The sequence below is a fragment of the Eretmochelys imbricata genome, chromosome 21 (assembly GCF_965152235.1).
Source record: "Eretmochelys imbricata isolate rEreImb1 chromosome 21, rEreImb1.hap1, whole genome shotgun sequence".
Classification (NCBI taxonomy): Eukaryota; Metazoa; Chordata; order Testudines; family Cheloniidae; genus Eretmochelys; species Eretmochelys imbricata.
In genome coordinates this window covers 5,419,297-5,437,615 of record NC_135592.1, presented here as the reverse complement: position 1 = coordinate 5,437,615, position 18,319 = coordinate 5,419,297, and the positions used below count along the sequence as shown (strand labels likewise).

General features: G+C 45.2%; 1 protein-coding gene across 1 annotated transcript in view; it reads left to right on the top strand.

Moving 5' to 3' along the window:
• The window catches only part of LOC144278296 (complement receptor type 1-like), a 40,916-nt gene extending 24,782 nt beyond the window's left edge, over nt 1-16,134 (top strand). Inside the window, exons 9-20 of the mRNA XM_077839566.1 lie at nt 1,206-1,394; nt 2,387-2,590; nt 2,744-2,932; nt 3,957-4,160; nt 5,293-5,481; nt 5,925-6,107; nt 7,421-7,600; nt 9,378-9,560; nt 10,490-10,675; nt 11,943-12,122; nt 14,468-14,667; nt 15,407-16,134. Coding sequence (XP_077695692.1) covers nt 1,206-1,394; nt 2,387-2,590; nt 2,744-2,932; nt 3,957-4,160; nt 5,293-5,481; nt 5,925-6,107; nt 7,421-7,600; nt 9,378-9,560; nt 10,490-10,675; nt 11,943-12,122; nt 14,468-14,667; nt 15,407-15,562 — 2,243 coding nt within the window. The 3' untranslated portion in view covers nt 15,563-16,134. The remainder of the gene's footprint in view (nt 1-1,205; nt 1,395-2,386; nt 2,591-2,743; nt 2,933-3,956; nt 4,161-5,292; nt 5,482-5,924; nt 6,108-7,420; nt 7,601-9,377; nt 9,561-10,489; nt 10,676-11,942; nt 12,123-14,467; nt 14,668-15,406) is intronic.
• Nucleotides 16,135-18,319: the final 2,185 nt, after the last annotated feature.

Below are 18,319 nucleotides of genomic sequence, written 5' to 3'. Positions count from 1 at the left end.
ACTGATGCTAGATACACAAGATGGCTCAGGAACAGTGCTTCTGGCTTGCCTGTGGGGATGTGCACGGAACTGAACACAGATTGCAGTTGTGCAACCAGTTTGATGGTTTGTTTTTTAAAAAAAGAGGAAATTGTCACGGCAGTATAAGCCGGAATCTCACTGGGCTGAGACAGCCCCATGATGACTTGTCTGCTGAAAACAGGGATTCCGGTTTAAACCATTCTATAGTTTGAAATTAACTAGAGGTTTGGACACTTGGTTACGTCTGTAGGCTGAGCTCATTGCACGCACCACTGGGCTTCTTTCGTTCCTCCATTCTCCCCCACAAGATCCTGTGAGCCACCTTCCCACTCCGCTCCTTTCCCAAGACTCCTTGATATCTCCTCCCTCATGCCATGGCTCTGTGTGGCTCCGTCTCCCCTCCGGACCAGGGTTCAGTGTGTACCATCTTTTCCCCAAACCCTGTTTTTGCTTCTTTTCTTCCTGTCTGGGACAGAAGTCCTTCAAGGTGTCATCATTTTAAATGGTACTGGGAGAACAGGCGGTGTTGAAATGGCAGGTATTCTGCTAGACGGTGTTAATGGCTGAGATCAACCAGTTCTCTGATCTATTGACAATTATCAGATGCAAGAAGCTCTGTTTGTTCCCCATCCCTCTTCCGATTGTCCACATTCCACCAAAACCAACAGGCTTCTGCCTACTGATGCCTGGGAATTGTGGAGTTGATTGGATGTGGTGTTCAGGAGTTATCATGTTACCAACACCAAGAAGAGCTCTGTGCAAGCTCTAAGCTTGTGTCTCTCACCAATAAAAGCTAGTCCCTCGCCCACCTTGTCTCTTTCTAATCTCCTGGGACCATGACCACTACAACAACACTGCATGTTACAGACAAACAGAAACACTATCAGGTTTAGTGTAGGGCCTTGCATTTCCCTTTCTAATTCCAAACGCAAGCTAGAATCATATAGTGACTGCCACCCATATTCCCATTTGTTTTTGTTGTATTTTCTATGCGGTTTCCTTGCAAATGACTGAGTTAAATTCTGAGTAATGGGATTGCATGGATCTGAGCGAGAGAGAGTAGAATATGGACCTCTGATTTTCCCCAGCTATGTCTCTCACATCACATTCTTGTTGAGGAGATTTCACCTCAATAGGTTTTCCTGGCTAAGGATGTCCTTACATTCTTCATGTTTTACCCGTAGGTCATTGTGTTGATCCACCTGACATTCCCAATGCTGTTCGGAAGACTAGTGTTGGCACATTGATTCCAGTCGGGATGGTGGTTAAATATGGCTGCCGCCCAGGTTATGAGCTGATTGCTGGAATACGGCAAGGGCATGTTACTTGTCTTCAAAATTCGACATGGTCTTCAGCTCTGAACTTTTGTCAGAGTAAGTATTTGGCTAAATTATCTTTGTTTTAATTGAGCAAATTTAACACCAATAGGGAGATTATGCTTATAGTCGGCTTGTGTGTGGTTCAAAGTGTAGCGATGGGGGTGAGAGAGAAGGAGGGATAGTCAGGGTCTTCTCTTCCTGCTAACCCGGGGGTTTATGGTTAACAATTTGAGGTGCGATCCTCACTCCCAGTCTGGCCCCTTTACTCCAAGTAAAATGTCCAGAGTGACAGAACAGGTCTTTAGATGCCCTGGATCCATCCAGAAGAGGACTCCACCCATGCAGGAACTGCAGAAGACTACAATAGGGCTGTCTTCCCAGGAGCCTCGAGCAAGGTTGGGGTAAGTAGTGTGCCAGTGGGAGGGGTGTGTTGGGGCAGGTCACAGCACATAGAACTGCAGAGATTCTGGGTAAAGCTGAAGCCAAACCCATTGGCAGCTGGGCACAGGTCCCCAGGGCTGTCTGTGTGGAGCAGTCCGGTACTGGGAAGGTACAAAGGTAGCTTAAAGTTTGCATATACCCCTGGGCTATAAATTCCATGTTGTGCCTCTTAAAATCTGCCACCTGTACATTTCTATGCTTACGGACAGATCTGTTGCCCCCATCGACCATCTCCATCTGAACCTAAAGTAGATAGCAATCAAGATAGATCACGCCGTATCACCTGCCTTTTTATACACAGTATGGTCATAACACAGCCGGTGCTACTCACTGACTCTATCTGTGATGAAGGCCAAAAATACCCTGCCAGTTGCAATCAGAACAGCTGCCCATAAGAACAGTGAAAATGAAATCCCTTAACCCACATGCTGTTTCTGCCCAGAAGACAAAACTTTCTCTAAACCGAAGCCTCTTCAGCAATGTCAAGGAAATGCCAATTTTCTATAGCTTGCAAAGCATTCAGCTCCACCGGGTCAAATGAATCTGCAGCCACACAATTGTCTTTGCTGTGATTTAACGCTGTTGCTGCTGTTGGTGTTTCTCAGAAATTCGTTGTCCAGCTCCAGATGTTAACAATGGAACACAGGTACCTATGCCTAGACCTGGAGAGGAGACCTATGCATTTGGGGACAGCGTTACAATTGAATGTGATTTTGGGCATGGTATCAAAGGCAGTATCAATGGAAATGCTCAGATTCGCTGCAGTCATGATGGCAAATGGGATCCTGCCATACCAGTTTGCGAACCAGGTCAGTATAAATGGTGGAGAACTGTGATTCTTCCAACTCTGGCCTGGTGGCTCCTGTCCCTGGTGGGCAGTCTTCAGCCCAGCTGTAACTGCTAGGCTAGCCTGAATATGACCCAGTCTCTTAAATAATGTATTTTTCTCTCTTTAATTCTAGTTTGTGCCCAACCTCCGAACATCTCCCATGGCCAGCACAGTGACTGGCGCAAGAAAGTTTTTGTTGTTGGATCATCGGTAACTTACAAATGTGACAGAGGCTTCTCACTTGTTGGAAAAACCTCCATTCAGTGTATAGCTGGTGATGAGGTCACTACAACCTGGAGCGAGCCTACCCCTCAGTGCGAAGGTAATTCATTCTGCATTGCACTAAAATGACTCGTATTGGGAAAGGGCAGAAAAGATTTTTGAATGATTTGGCGCAATGTGTCCCCATAACCCATTCACTCTCTGCCATCCCATTGCTGACCACTCCTTTCCAGTGCCTTAAATGTTCCCAACAACCTACTCCCTGAGACGCGCACTGCCAGTTTCCTCTCTCACCCAGCACCCATATATGTGATCTGCTGTCTGACCCACATCCAAGCTAATGCTTGTCCTCCTTTCACACTGATTTCTCCACCACCTGTGCCTGACCCTTATTCTGGCTACTGGTTCCCAGTATAACTGTCCCGGCAGCATCCCCTTAAGCCTGCAGTCCTGCGATAGCAGTGCGTTTGCAGGAACAGTCTGAATCCAAAAAGTTGAAATGACCCCGGTGTCTTGACTCCGCAGCAGGAAGCTGCAGCGAGGAGCTGGCAGCATGGAAGGTGTTCATGTATTGAATGCTGCGTTGCCCCATCTCCAGCAGTCCCATAATTCCCCCAGGAGACCTGCCAATAGTCAAATTTCATCACGAATCCAGTGCAATAAGAAATGATCTGTTGCGACTGCCTGTGGAAATAAGAACTTTCCTTAAACACAAAGGTCAACGGCAAGATTAAGAAAATGTGGTGATCTTTTGTGGCTGTGTGTTTTTTCACAATGTTCAGATTGCTTGGAAGATAGATCCAGCTGTCCTCTGCATGTCTTGGCTTTCGTTGTTCCCTGTCTTAGACTTAGCACCACCATCTTGGCTGTTTTCCCTCAGTGGTTGAAAATGGAAGGATGACTACAAAAATATTTGTGTTTACATATAGTGTCAGTCTTGAGTTTTCTTGTAACAAAATAAATAAACTGCATTTATTGTACAACTTTTCACATGCTCAATGTCAAGGAAATGCCAGTTTTCTATAGCTTGCAAAGAATTCAGCTCCACTGGGTCAAATGAATCTGCAGCCACACAATTGTCTTTGCTGTGATTTAACGCTGTTGCTGTTGTTGGTGTTTCTCAGAAATTCGTTGTCCAGCTCCAGATGTTAACAATGGAACACAGGTACCTATGCCTAGACCTGGAGAGGAGACCTATGCATTTGGGGACAGCGTTACAATTGAATGTGATTTTGGGCATGGTATCAAAGGCAGTATCAATGGAAATGCTCAGATTCGCTGCAATCATGATGGCAAATGGGATCCTGCCATACCAGTTTGCGAACCAGGTCAGTATAAATGATGGAGAACTGAGATTCTTCCAACTCTGGCCTGGTGGCTCCTGTCCCTGGTGGGTAGTCCCAGCTGTGACTGCTAGGCCAGCCTGAGTATGACCCAGTCGCTTACAGGCTGGGACCCTGAGATTCAGTGCATCTCATAGCAGCCTTTGTTACTGGGGGTTGTATGGAGCTCTTGGTACAGATTAAAGATGCTGTCCCCCTATTCTCCTCTTAAGGGAGGATACAATGCAAATGCAAACTGCAGCTCTGTGTCTGTTGGGGGGGATCAGGTCTCAAAATGCTTAGCACCTGAAAAGAGTTTTGAGACATCCAGTTATTTTCCAAAGGCCTTGTGATGATTTTCTTCACTCAAAGGCATTTTCCAAGCTGTGGTTTATGTACATGAGCAGCCCTGGGACTAGTTTACCATCATGCAATGAAAATGTGTATTAATTCCATGGGTGACCTCCAACGACTAAAACCAACCCTTAAGAAAAACTATATTACTCCTCAGTAACTCAGTAACTCCTAACTAATCTCCCCCTTCGCCAGTTTGGAAGAGATGGGCAGCTGGGGATAAGGATGGCTCTGTGTATCTACAGGGAAGGTTCTGTTGTGGGTGTGGGGCTGAGGTGTTTGTTGGGGGACTCAGAGGGTTTGGTAGCTTGGAGGAAGATTGGGAAGCTGGGAGACCTTTGAGCAGTTGGAAGAGGTTCAGATCTGGATTTGGAGGCGTGGAAGTGTAACAGGGCCAATTTACTGCGTCAAGGCCTGACCTTCTAGTCAATGGAAGCTGCAGGCATTCAGCATCTCTCTGGATCATCATCATCCGTGTTTCAGTGCTGTTCATGGAGCATGTGAATGACTGTCACAGCAGCCAAATGGCCACATAAATACTTAACCAACTTTTCATCATTTTTGTGTGTGCTGTCCTGATGCCATGCACAGCAAGAGATGACCACCGAGATAGCAGGTTGTTGGACATACCTTGGGTGTTCTTCCATGTATTATGGAAAGACTGTTTGTTTTTGTTTTTTTGCTGTAATGGCATCAGGAAATGCTGGGAATCTGTCACCTCCTTTTCTTCTTAGAGATTTTTATCTACTGTGTAAACAATGTATTTTTCTCTCTTTAATTCTAGTTTGTGCCCAACCTCCGAACATCTCCCATGGCCAGCACAGTGACTGGCGCAAGAAAGTTTTTGTTGTTGGATCATTGGTAACTTACAGATGTGACAGAGGCTTCTCACTTGTTGGAAAAACCTCCATTCAGTGTATAGCTGGTGATGAGGTCACTCCAACCTGGAGCGAGCCTACCCCTCAGTGCGAAGGTAAAAAAGATTTTTGAATCATTTTTTTACAAAAATATTTGTGTTTACATATAGTGTCAGTCTTGAGTTTTCTTGTAACAAAAGCTACCTTGTCAACTGCAGCAAAGAAAGCCAGTGCGTAGGTGACATTAGATGACATTTTCCTGTATCATCTTGTGAGTGGGATGTATATAGATGACAGACTGTGCTATGACCACTTCTCTGGCACACATGCTCAAATTCTGAATAATTACAATATATGGAGAGGTGGTGCAATACCACCACATGGCTGGGCAATGGAGAACTCTGAGTTCTAATCCTGGTTCTGCCATTGTCTTCCTCTCAGGCTTTTGGGCACGTCTCTTTCTGCTCTGCCTCAGTTTCTCTGTTTGTAAAGTAGTTTCCTTCCTTATTTGCCTTGCAGAGGTGTGGGGAGGATTAATCGGTACCTTGGTGTTTTGCAGAGACTCAGTGTCCAGTCCCACATATTCAACATGGAAGCCAGAAATCTCCACTCCCACATAACTATACATACAGAACCAGTGTAATGTTTCAGTGTGATCCTGGTTACCTCCTCAGGGGCGCGGACAGGATTCAATGCCAAGCTGATGGCAAGTGGTATCCGCAGCAACCCATTTGTGACCTAGGTAAGTGTGTGCCAGAGTATTGTGATGCTTTGTGGGGTGTCTATATTGGGGCAACTTTCTGTCGTCTATAACCCTCATGATGTTGCATGTCGTATCACTGAGTGAATGTGATATGAATGGTGTGTAATAGATGGTCTGTCTTTTTCTCCCCGGCTTCCTTTCTTCCACTTTATGTCTATCTAGGCTGCAGCCTTTTTCTGTTGAAGTTCCTTTCTCACTTTCTTTTGGGAATCAAATGAGCACCAGAGTGTTCAGACCCCAGGGGAAAGCAATTGGTGGGAAAAGACAGGGGCTAATTACCCGGGTTTCATACTGAAAGACCAGGTGAGGCTCGTTGCGGAGAGCAGAGTCTGAGGCCAGTCAACACCAGATAGGGTGACCAGACAGCAAATGTGAAAAATCGGGACAGGGGGTCGGGGGTAATAGGAGTCTATATAAGAAAAAGACCCAAAAATCAGGACTGTCCCTATAAAATCGGGACATCTGGTCACCCTAACACCAGATAAAAACAGCTCTGGGTTTGGGAGGTAATTCAAATGCTGGGGCAGTGAATCTTCATCTGCAGGCACTAAACTGGGAGGACTGCAGAGAGGAAAAGCTGTATTTTGACTTCTGGGTTTTTGTTCATGGGATGTTTTGGTGCCAGTCATTTCCCAGCTCAGGGGAGGACAAAGAAAACACCTTTCATGCAAGAGAGCAAGAAAGCGCCTGTGACTTTCATTTTACAAAAGCTAGACACGCCACCTGAAGTATCCCTGTGAGAGTATAGAAGATGGAGATTCCTTATTTTCATGTGTCTACCTCTAGAAGGGTATGGTGAGAATTCACTCACCGATGTTTATAAAGCTCCTCAGAAAAGGTGCTATGCAAATAGAAATTTGCTAAAAGATACTAACTCTTTATTCCATTTCTTCATAATGGAAAACTTATGTTTTCAAGCAAGGTGATGTATTTAACAATGTAGCAGTTCTCCTTTTAATTCCATGCAGGGGCTAGCATCACACCACTTCACCATAGATTACTGCTATTCATGTTTCTCATTGCTTACTATTACTGTCACCTGTGAAGCAGGTAGTCATTGCAGTTTGTGTCCCCTCATAACGGTGCATTGTCGCGTACCCAAGCCCATAATTCAGCCCTAGTTGTTTTATATCATTGCAGTTACTGTGCTCAGTGCAGTGGTGAGCAGAATGTAGGCCACTGATTTCCACAGCTGGGTCTCACATGCCACATTCTTATGAGGATGCTTCATTCTCCATAGGTTTCAGGGTTAAATGACTTTTACAGATCCCTGTCTTGTTTTGGATTGTTAGGGAGATGTTCCTACCCACCAGCACTTGCCTACGCTGACAGAAGCAATCACAGAGAGTTTCTAGTTGGTACCGTAGTGACCTACTCCTGCAGACCAGGTTACACACCCATCCCTGGAGTATCTCCTCATTTGACCTGTCTTACAAATTTTACATGGCCTAAAGTCTCAGAATTATGTCAGAGTAAGTAACTCAATTTTTGGCTGAATTTTCTTTGCTTTAGTTGATATACAAATTTAAGAGCAATTTAATAGCTTATGGCAGGGAGGGGGACACTTTAGGGCCTGGTTGGCCCCCAGGTGCTGAGCATCTGCAGATCTTTGACTGTAGCTGGAGTGGTGGGGTGCTCAGCATCTCTGAAAATCTGGTCCAGCACACATTGAGCAATTGGCTGTGTGAATGTGTCTGTACCGTAGACATGGTGATACCAGTGTGATGTGAGGAACTGCATTTATTGTACAACTTTTGACCTGTTCAGCTGTACGCTGCCTGCTCACCCTAATCCAAGAACTTTGAACATCCCAATAAGCAGCCCCAAACATCTCTCTCTCACACACTCACACACACACACACACACACACGTATTACATACATAACTTACAATACTGTGACAAATGTCCTTCCCCGTCAAATATGGCATTTCCAAGTCCCTCCAGCCCCTCAGGATTACGCTGGCTTGAGGCTCAGAATGGGCAATAATAAAAATTCAGTTCTGCACCACTGAAAGGATTGAAGTAGAATGTCTGGTAAGCTACCAGGGCTAGAAATCGGTGAGTGCTATATATCGTTAAAAATCCAAGAATCCCCCTTTCTAGTGGGACAAACACTTGCTGTTAGGACCTACCAGGTCCTGAGATATCATACTTATCTATGTAGTTACATTAGCTATTTTAGGTAATTTTGAGGTTACTTACCCGTAATATCATGGATCAGATGTTCTGCAAAAGTGTACGTCTACATTGTGATTAAAAAAAAAAAAAACCCACATAACCCCACAGCACCAAGTCTCAGCCTGGGTCAGCTGACTCAGGCCCAGGCTATGGGACTAAAAATTGCAGGATAGACTTTGAGGCTCAGGATGGAGCCCAAGCCCTGAGTCTCTCCCTCCTCACAGGGCCTCAAAGGCCAGGCTTCAGTCCAGACCCAAACGTCTGCACTGCAATTTTACAGCCCCACAGGCCATGCAATTTTACAGCCCAAGCACAGTGATGAGCCTGAGTCATAGAATATCAGGGTTGGAAGGGACCTCAGGAGGTCATCTAGTCCAACCCCCTGCTCAAAGCAGGACCAATCCCCAATTTTTGCCCCAAATCCCTAAATGGCCCCCTCAAGGATTGAACTTACAACCCTGGGTTTAGCAGGCCAATGCTCAAACCACTGAACTATCCCTCCCAGCTGACCCAGGCCAGACATAGCCATACCAAGGGTCTTTTCTCACAGTGTAGACAAGGTCTAAGATCCTGGTTTTGCAGGTGGAAGATAAATAAAATAAAAAGAGCACCAGGTAAATGATTAGCTGTAACACATGGCATATCCCAAATTCAAGCCAGTGTGCTGCGGTATAAAGGCTCTATTAGGCACTGAATATGGCATGTGTGAGCAATGTGTGGCTGGGCCGCTTATGAGTCTCTCTCAACTGTCCCAAACTCAGAACAGTAAAACCTTGTCACACTACGCCATCCTGCAGTGTCCTTCTCGGATATTATACAGAGCTTTTGGAGAAGACACTCTTAGCCATCTTCCTTTTACTGTGACACCCATGAAACAAAACTTCTTTTAGGAAGTAGGGTCTTTAAAAACAAAAATTAAGGAAATTGATGTTCGTGTCAGTGTTCAGATGCTTGCAAACGGTTCAGACCCTGCTGGTAAAGTCTCTATTGTAGAAAATGTCTCTACCGTGACTTTTTTCTTCTATCTTATTCTGAACAAAAACATCTAAAACTCTGTTGGTGTTCCTCAGAGATAAGTTGTTCAAAGCCAGTGGTTGAAAATGGAAAACAGATCTATCCAGTTAAAACTGAATATACATATGCCAACCGTATTGTGTTTCAATGTGATCCTGGCTACATCCTCAGAGGCAGTGAGGGGATTGTGTGCCGAAGTGACGGGATGTGGCACCCTCCAGTACCATTTTGTGATAAAAGTAAGTATAAATGAGAAGAGAACCTACCATTAAGAAGAAATATGCCACCATATGATCTTAGTAACAACAGCAGGAAGGCTGCCTCCCTACATCTCAATTTCTAGGAGGATATATTGGAAGGATCCCCACAGATCATTAATAAATAGCCAAAGGGCTTTTTCATCTGTCTTCTATCCGATGACCTCGTCCAATTCTGGGGGAGGGGGATCAACATGTAAGTATTCCCTACAGTCTAATCTCCAGGCCTGCTTCTGGCTGAAAGTTAAATGTGTCAGCCGAAGGGACTCCCACCCCTTTTCTTAGATTATTGAAGAGTCTTAGATCTCACTTGCAGTAAGTTTTTTTTCATACTGTCGTTGCTTAATTTGTGCCAGGGCTTGGCAGTTCAGAGCCCCGGCACCTCTGGGCATGCTGGATCAGTTCTGAAAGGTAAAAAAAACACAATTGTTTGAGCCCCAGCACCTCTTTAATTACAAATTAAGCACTGCCTAATGTTCAGCCTAAAATTTCCTTTTCTTAATTTCCTCCCATTAGTCCTGGCTCAGGCCCCTGATAACATCTTCTACAGTCATTCCTCCTCTTCATTCGGTATGGATGGGCAGCAGCAGTGGGATAGTTATTACACTGCGGGAGATGTTGTGGGAAGGTTCCACAGTGGGTAGTGGGACTGAGACACTTGTTGGGGGACCCAGGGAGGGTTGGGATGTTTGCCTAGGAGATTCTGGAAGGATTAAGCACTATAGGGGGGTGGTCTGACCAACAGACTGGTCTTTCAAGCAGCTGAGCATCAACAGCCCCCATTAAAGAGAATTTACCTATGGTCTAAATACCAAGTGCTGGATGCCCCTATAACTTCATGGGCTGCCCTAGTTGTTGCCTGAGTCAATGAGAGGAGCATCAGGCCTTACATTGTTTCTATCCATTTGTAGCCTGTGGCCGACCTCCACCTATCATGAATGGGCTGCACAATGGTGGGATGAAGGAATATTTCCCCTATGAATCACAAGTGACATATAGCTGTGGAGATGGTTTGTCACTGATTGGAGAGTCCTCCATTTATTGCACATCTGATGGGGTAAATATGATGTGGAGTGGGCCTGCCCCACAGTGCAAAGGTAAGTCATTCTACATGACTCTAAATTACAAAAGGTAGAGGGTACTTTCCGGAGACCCACGCAGAGTGTCCCAACACTTTTTGTAAGTGGGGCTGAAACTGAGCAGAGCTGCCTGCCGCTCCTCATCCATCCCACAATCATCTTTGAAATCCAGGATTACCGCTGACGTGGGTGGTGAAAGGCCAAGAGAGGGTGTGGCTATGGCACTCAGGCTGCACTGGCCCAAGGTATCCCCATCCGTATGGATCCCTGGGTGGAAACTAAGGCTTTTCGTTTGTGGTGGTGCATTATCCTTCCCGGTCTGGCGGCAAACCCCACCCCGGAGTGCAGATGGCTCCGCGGCAGTATTAGCTGCAAACTGCCGAAGCTGAATAGATCCTATAGCTGTTAAAATAACCAGGTAGATCTTCTAACTTCCACGTGAAGGATCCCAGCAGGAGCAGCTGTTCTTGCAGCCCACATGGAATAGTGAGTGCTGTGGGAGCAGCAGGATTCCCCTGCATGTGGGAGATGCTTAACATGTACAGCTTGGCAGGTGCATCAGGGGATTTGAGAATGGGCTCTGAGATACTAACCCCAGGCAGAGCTAGAGAGCAGCTAAGGAGGGTTACGGTGCCTGGAACCACCACTGAACCTCCTCCACCACAGACCCCTGTTTTCAAACATATAAAAATTACCCCCTACTGATTTTCTCACTGGCCAGTGCCACCAGCCATTAGACCTGTGTCCCAGCTGAGGCGTGAGTCTCACTCCCGGTGACTTATTTCCCCCACCCCACTGACCCATCTCTTGGATCTGGTTCCCAACCCAGCTGTCCTGGAATCATCCCTTTAGGTATGAGTCCCTCTGGATGCAACATCAGAGAGCGTTTGAGGGAACAGCCTGATTCCAAAAAAATGGAATAACCCTGGTGCCTTGACTTGGCAATAGGAACCTGCAGAAAAGAGAACAGCATTGAAAGCATTCACCCACATACCAAACCTGCCATATAAAGTTTCCCACCTCACAATAGTCTCAATGTCACTGTGAATCCAGTGCCGTGAGTAACTACTTGCTGCACCGGCCCATGGAGATAAAGACATTTTTCCACACAGAGGTCTGCTAAACGGTTAAGAATCTGATATTCTTATGTAGCTGGGTTTTTTTTGTTTTTTTACCCGCCATGTTTAGTGTGCCTGGAAACAGATCAGCTGCTATTTAAGTGTATTGGCTTTGATTTGTTCCCTGTCTCTGACGTAGCATGAACCATTTTGTTGTTTTCCCTCAGTGGTTCGCTGTCCGAGGCCAGAGGTTGAAAATGGAAGAATGACTCCGACAAGGCAACCGTTTACATACGGTGTCACTGTTCGGGTCTCCTGCAAGGAAGGCTATCTGCTCCATGGCAGTAGAGAGAGTCAGTGTCAGGATGACAACACCTGGAATCCTCCTGTGCCAAGTTGTCAGCCAGGTAAGTGTAAATGATGAACTGAGGTATGGTGATTGGTCTGGCACATGTACGCTGAGCCCTAGTAACAGCACCATAGGGGAAGAGGTGGTCTGAGCACAGCACTGGAAACCAAGGACCTTGAGTTCTTACCCTCTTCCTGCCCCAGGTGAGTCTCCCTGTGTGACTTTGTTACCCGGGGTTCTTTCAACCCAAAGCTCTTGGTAACTTTTACTCTGTGCGAGGTGGTGTCAGGAAATAAATCAAGGGAGACACGGCCATCCGACTGATCAATGGTTGGCACAAACAGGACAACACAAGAGTGCTTTCACTTACAGCTAAACTTTACTTAGTCTCAAGCACCTATACACTCGTCTGCAACAGGTTAGTAAAACACCCCCAACCCTTGATCATTACCAAAGCTGAGTGTGGCTCTCGAGTGGCACAGCAGCAGTCCGTCTGCCAGTGGGAAACACAAGATGCATCCAGAGAGAGAGTCCAGTCCTGAAGAGTCCCACTACCTCAAACTTTTTCCCCCTATTTATACATTAGTAATAGAATGACATGTCCCTTAAAGCAAACTTGTTAAGTAAGCAGTTTCAATGGTCAAGCAAGAGGTTCCTTCTGATTATTGATTAACCAGCTGTTGGCAGCCTTGAGGCCCCAATAGACATTCCTGGGGCACATCCTGCTCTTCTAAGATGCATGTATCAGCAACTTGAACACAGTTCTTATCAGGAAGGACGTGGGGTCAAGCTGCCCTCTCTGTGGCACCCAACCCCACCCCCACCCCCACCCCCCTTGGTTAAACTGAGACTGCTGAATGGCCAATTTACAGCCTACTGACTTGGCTGCTTTTAGCAATAAGCCATAGTGGTTTTAGGCACTTTCCTGGTTTGCCAAAGTCTCCCCATACAACTTGAGCAAGATATTTCTCCTCTCTGCCTCCATTTCCTGTCTGTAAAAATGGAGATTGTGGATCCAAGCTACCTTGAAGAGGTGTTTTGAGGATTAATTAGGAAAGTACGTCAAAGAAAGATGCTAATTATGACTAATCACTCATTGCTAAAACTTTCCTGGCTATACTGTGGAAGGGAGGCCAAAGAAGTAAATATTTATCAGCAGAATATATATTTAATAGGATAAGGACCAAGCATCCCCAGAGTTTAGGTCCAAGTAGCTTTCTTCAGGAGTGGACCAGCTTTAATGATGGATTTTTCCCGTTTAGAAAAGGTGCTTATCAAGGACCCCAGGCTGCTTGTACCAAAATCTGAAAAAGTGGTACCCTGTACTACTCAACTGAGTCAATGCCAATGAACAACAGACTTCTGAGCCTGCAAAAAACCCCAAACCTTCTGACTGCCCCTTAATCAATTTGATATTGACTAGCACTTCCTTGGCTGGAATGGCTGAGTGTGCTAACCCTCAGGTTTTACAAGTCTGGCTCCACAGATTCACAGACTTGAAGCTCACCAAGGCAGACTCAGCCTTTCTTCCTTCTGAGGTAGACACATTCAGTTCTGTAGAGTTTGCTCTGTGGAGGTTGGATGTGAGATGAAGGAGTGGTGGGGGCTGATTTCCAGACAAAACTTTAAGGACGGAGTCTCATTTACACTAAGCCCCTCTCTCTTGCCAGAGGCCTTAGTGTGCATGAGAATCAAGTTCTCCATTCAGGTCTGCATTCTGTAGACAGTCCTCAAATAGCCCTTCATGCTTACTGCCCCCTTCCTCCAGAGGTGGTTGTGGGGAAGGGGTTCCTTACTGTTATCTAAGGGGTTTGTATGGAGCCAGTCACTGTGGTATCTAATCAAAGCCTTTGGCATCCTGCAGGATGAAAGTCACAATAGAAGCATAAGACACTGTTAAGGACCAAGTTCTGCCCTTGGTTCCACCTGTATAAATCCAAGGCAACTCCACTGACTTGCAATTGTTCCTCACTGCAAGGGTGCGGGGGAAGCTAATTCTGCAGTACACCAAAGAGGCTATTTAGAAGAAGGCCACAAGTGTGCAAGGGAGTGAACTTCACATTCACATTTGTCCCAAGGCTGCCAATAAAACTTCCTTAAACGAACCAGCAAAGCACCTGTGCTCTGCTGCCCATGATTCCATGAAATGCCCATGATACACAGCGCTGGATGGGATTTCACTCACACCCTTTTCTTGTTGAACTCATGATGTTTGTTTTTTTCCAGCGAGTCACTGTGGGTGTGATGTTACAAGTAGTTTATTTTTCTGATTAAACCAAAACAGCTGTAGTGAAGTAAACCAAGAGCATGGGGTCTTCAGTATAGCTGCCTCTTTCCATTACAGGCAATAAGCAGCACTCACAGTGCATCTCCTCTGCCTTCTCCTCTGCTTTTTCCTTTCAGTGCAGTGTCCAAAGCCAGATGTGCAGAATGGAAGAATGGTCAATGCATTAGATGAGAAAATGTGGTACAACGTAAATGAAAGCATTCCTTTCAAATGCTCTCCCGGGTACCATTTTTCAGACGATTGGTACCTGCCTACAACAGACAGTTTTAGTATCACTTGTTCAGCCAACGGCAACTGGACAGCATTACCCAAATGTGTAAGTATGACACTCCCGCTGGATTTCTTGAAGTACTCAGTCCAATTTCTAGTGTAAAACAAAAGTAATAACAAAACAGTGTTTTGATTTTCTTAAGTCTGAGTCCTCATTGTTTTAATGAAGCAATGGGACCAAGCAGGGAGATGTGCCATTGATACAATAGAAGGGGAAAATGTATTGATCTGAAAGCAAATTCATGTCCTTCCTCCATCCCATCCTTTCTCATGCTTTGAAGTAGGAGATTTTCTCCTTTTGTAGCACCGATTCCAGTTTAAAAAAAAATGTGGTAGGTAAAAATCACACAGGATGAAAACTTGGCCATATTATAAATTAGAGAGGCTTCCAATGCAGTCCAGGGTGTGAGACATGGTATATCTTCTGTTGGTCTAGGCACAGTATAAAGAAAATTTAATGAGTAGTTGCCAGTGTGCTTAGCACTGTGAAAATGCAAATAGAGGCCTGGTTCCAGCTCAAGGAGTTGACAATCCAAGTGCCTGATTCTGCAAGTTGTTCAGAAAGGTCTCAAAGTTGCTTAGAACTATCAGCCCCTATAGACATCAATAAGAATTGTGGGTGTGAAGGCCTTTTCAGTATCAGGCCTGTGTCAGAAAGACAGTATGATACAGATATATGTAACACACTGACTGAGGGTTCAACCCCAAAAAGGAGCAAGCATACTTCAAAGGTAAATCCTTCTCTTCTGCAGCATAATCACATTCCCTCTTTCTCTGTTTCACAGAAAAAGCAAAGCAATACTGAAGAATGTTCAGGGGTACGTGAGAGTAAAGAGTTTGTCCATTGTGATGTGCCTCTGACGGAACTGAGAACCCTGCTGGAACTGAAGAAACTGTATCTGGAGATTCAGAAACTGAAGCGGGAGATTAAAAAATTGTAATGAATAGCTGAAATCTGTGATCCTAATTGTGTTAGGAAAGTGAAAGCAAGTAGAGGAACTAGATTGAACTGTATGATCTAAAGGTTTATTTTCATACAAGCTTCAGATCCTATGCAGCTGGAAATTTACACCAACAACCTTCAGCTTTGCCATAATTGCTGCTTACATTTAGCTTTTATGCATTATAACACATACATTCACAGTGGGTGTATGGCTATTCTACTGTCTGATTTACATTAACCTTAAGGGCAGTGATGTTCATAACTCCCTGTATACCACTGAAAATCTATGGGTTAGCAAAGCAATCTTCCCTGTCCTCTTGATTTAAACTCAGCTCAACAGACGTTCTTCCCAATCTGACCAGATCTAGTTTTGATTGATACCAGTGTTATCACCTGAGGCATTTTTATATCTAATCACACTCAAGAGTAGATGGTAGAAATTTAACTGTAGAGAAACAGCTTGCTAAGCGATTTTCCCATTGCCCGATAAATTGACCTATACCTTTTGTGATCAAGTAATTATTCCTGCATTCCAGCAATAAAAATTATTCCTGCAATAAAATGCAATTGTTATAACTTTTGATTATTTTTGTGTGATTTTTTTTTTTAATGACTTTATCCCACTGGCTAAAGACCGAGAAATCCCCACTGTGTTTAAAGGCTCCTTTTCTTAGAAGTGAAAAACTGTCTCAATCTAGTGACCAGTCTCAGCAGGGACTGCAAGGACAGAGAAAGCAAAGAAGATCTGGCTTTTCCTCTCACATCTAGAGGAGCTCATGGTTGAAGCATGCTGGGGAAGTAGCATAGGAGACAGCAGCTTGCCTTTCTGCGGACAGTGCTGTAACCTGTTCTGTGGAATATCAGGAACCATCGGTCTACAGCACTGTTAGGCTGGTATCTTTATTCCTGTTTATGGAGCCAGTGAGATTGAGTCAGATCCCCAAAATAACAGAGATGAATTTGACCCAGAGGACAAGTAGAAAGGATCCCTTGGTCATGAACAGTGTTGGCCAGAAAAACAAGTGCAACATCCCCTTCCACTGAGAATCTGTGGCTGTATAAAGCCAGCCGATTGAAAGAAAGCAGCAGAGAAGTAACATATAGGCCCAGAAGTTCCCTCCACCTCAAAAGTGTAGCTTTGAGGGCTACTGAGCTCTAAGGGGGCATGATCTCTCGCAGAGTAGAGCAAATTGTATTTCCAGGAAGGCTGAGTTGAGGACAAGGGACAGAAAACAGCTGAACTCTGCACTAGGGGCTCCACAGAAGTTCACCTTAGAAGCTGCAGCTTGGCTGTGTTGAATCAGTGCAATTCTGGCTGTCTAGCCTACTTTTGGGGTGACGCTAGCTGTCTATACTCTGGAAAAGTGCCCTGCCCCAAACCAGTCTCTGTCACCATGAAGGGACTCTGAATTTAATTTGCCTTAGTCTGTGGCATTTCTCTCTCTTACTCTTTACCCTTGAATCATAATACAACTGAGCTTTTCGCTGTAGACAAGGACCACTAGAGGCCATTCACTAGTGATCAATTTAGATGGCATGAACCAAGTCAGCCTGGGCCTCTAATCACCATTGCTCAAGCTGAGTAATACATTATGTAACCCACACGCCTCCTGCGTGTGGTGTTCTAGCCCATCTCGTGGCACCAAGACCACTTAAAGAGAGAGATAAAATGAGTCTGCTCTACAGCCTTAGCTAACAGCCAGTTGGCCTTTAGCCCATGTGGTAGAGGCTCATGCACTAAGTTCCTGCAGTCCTAGGTTCAACCCTGCCTGCTGACAACCAGCATCTGTCAGTGTTACAATTACACTGTGCACAGCTCCATAGACTAATTTTCTAGACCGCTTAAGTTAAAAAAGTAAATGCGGTTATACAGTGGGATTCAATCTCTAGCCTATAACACAGCTGGGGTTGATTACTAGAGTTTATTCCTATTAAAAATTTTGCTACTTGCACTCTCCGCCGTGAAAGATCAGTGAGAAAAGAGAGGGCTAAAAGTTATCTCTGATGAATGCAACATACTGTGTGTGCTCTGAAATTTAAAATGTGCATGCTTATGTAAAGAGCTTTGAATATTTATTAGTATTATTAACATCACTGGCCAAATGCAGGACGCTGAATGGCAGCCACCTGGATTTTTTTAGAGACCATCTTCCATTGAGCAATAAGTAAAAAGAGAGCTTTTCTATTCATCTGTCCTGATAATTATAGGACTCCTGTCATTGTGGTGTCTAGCCATTGGGTCATGGTTAGGAAGCAGGCTGGAGCAGAAGAGATGGAGAGGAAAGCAAAGTGGGTGATCTGTTCCTTGCTGTTGAAATGCGCACAGACAGCTCTGGAGAGTGAGGTTCTTCATTTATCCTCAGCACCAATACAGCACAGGTAGCAGCACTGCACGCCCCCCCCCCCCCGCCCCCATGCTGTTCTCTGCTAATGTGTCACAAACCTGCCCTGTAGGGACACGGTCTCCCACAGTATTCTTGTCAGCAAGTTAAAGAAGTATGGGCTGGATGAATGCACTATAAGGTGGGTAGAAAGTTGGCTAGATTGTCAGGCTCAAGGGGTAGTGATCAATGGCTCCATGTCTAGATGGCAGCCGGTATCAAGTGGAGTGCCCCAGGGGTCGGTCCTGGGGCTGGTTTTGTTCAATATCCTCATTAATGATCTGGAGGATGGGGTGGATTGCACCCTCAGCAAATTTGCGGATGACACTAAACTAGGAGGAGTGGTAGATACGCTGAAGGGCAGGGATAGGATA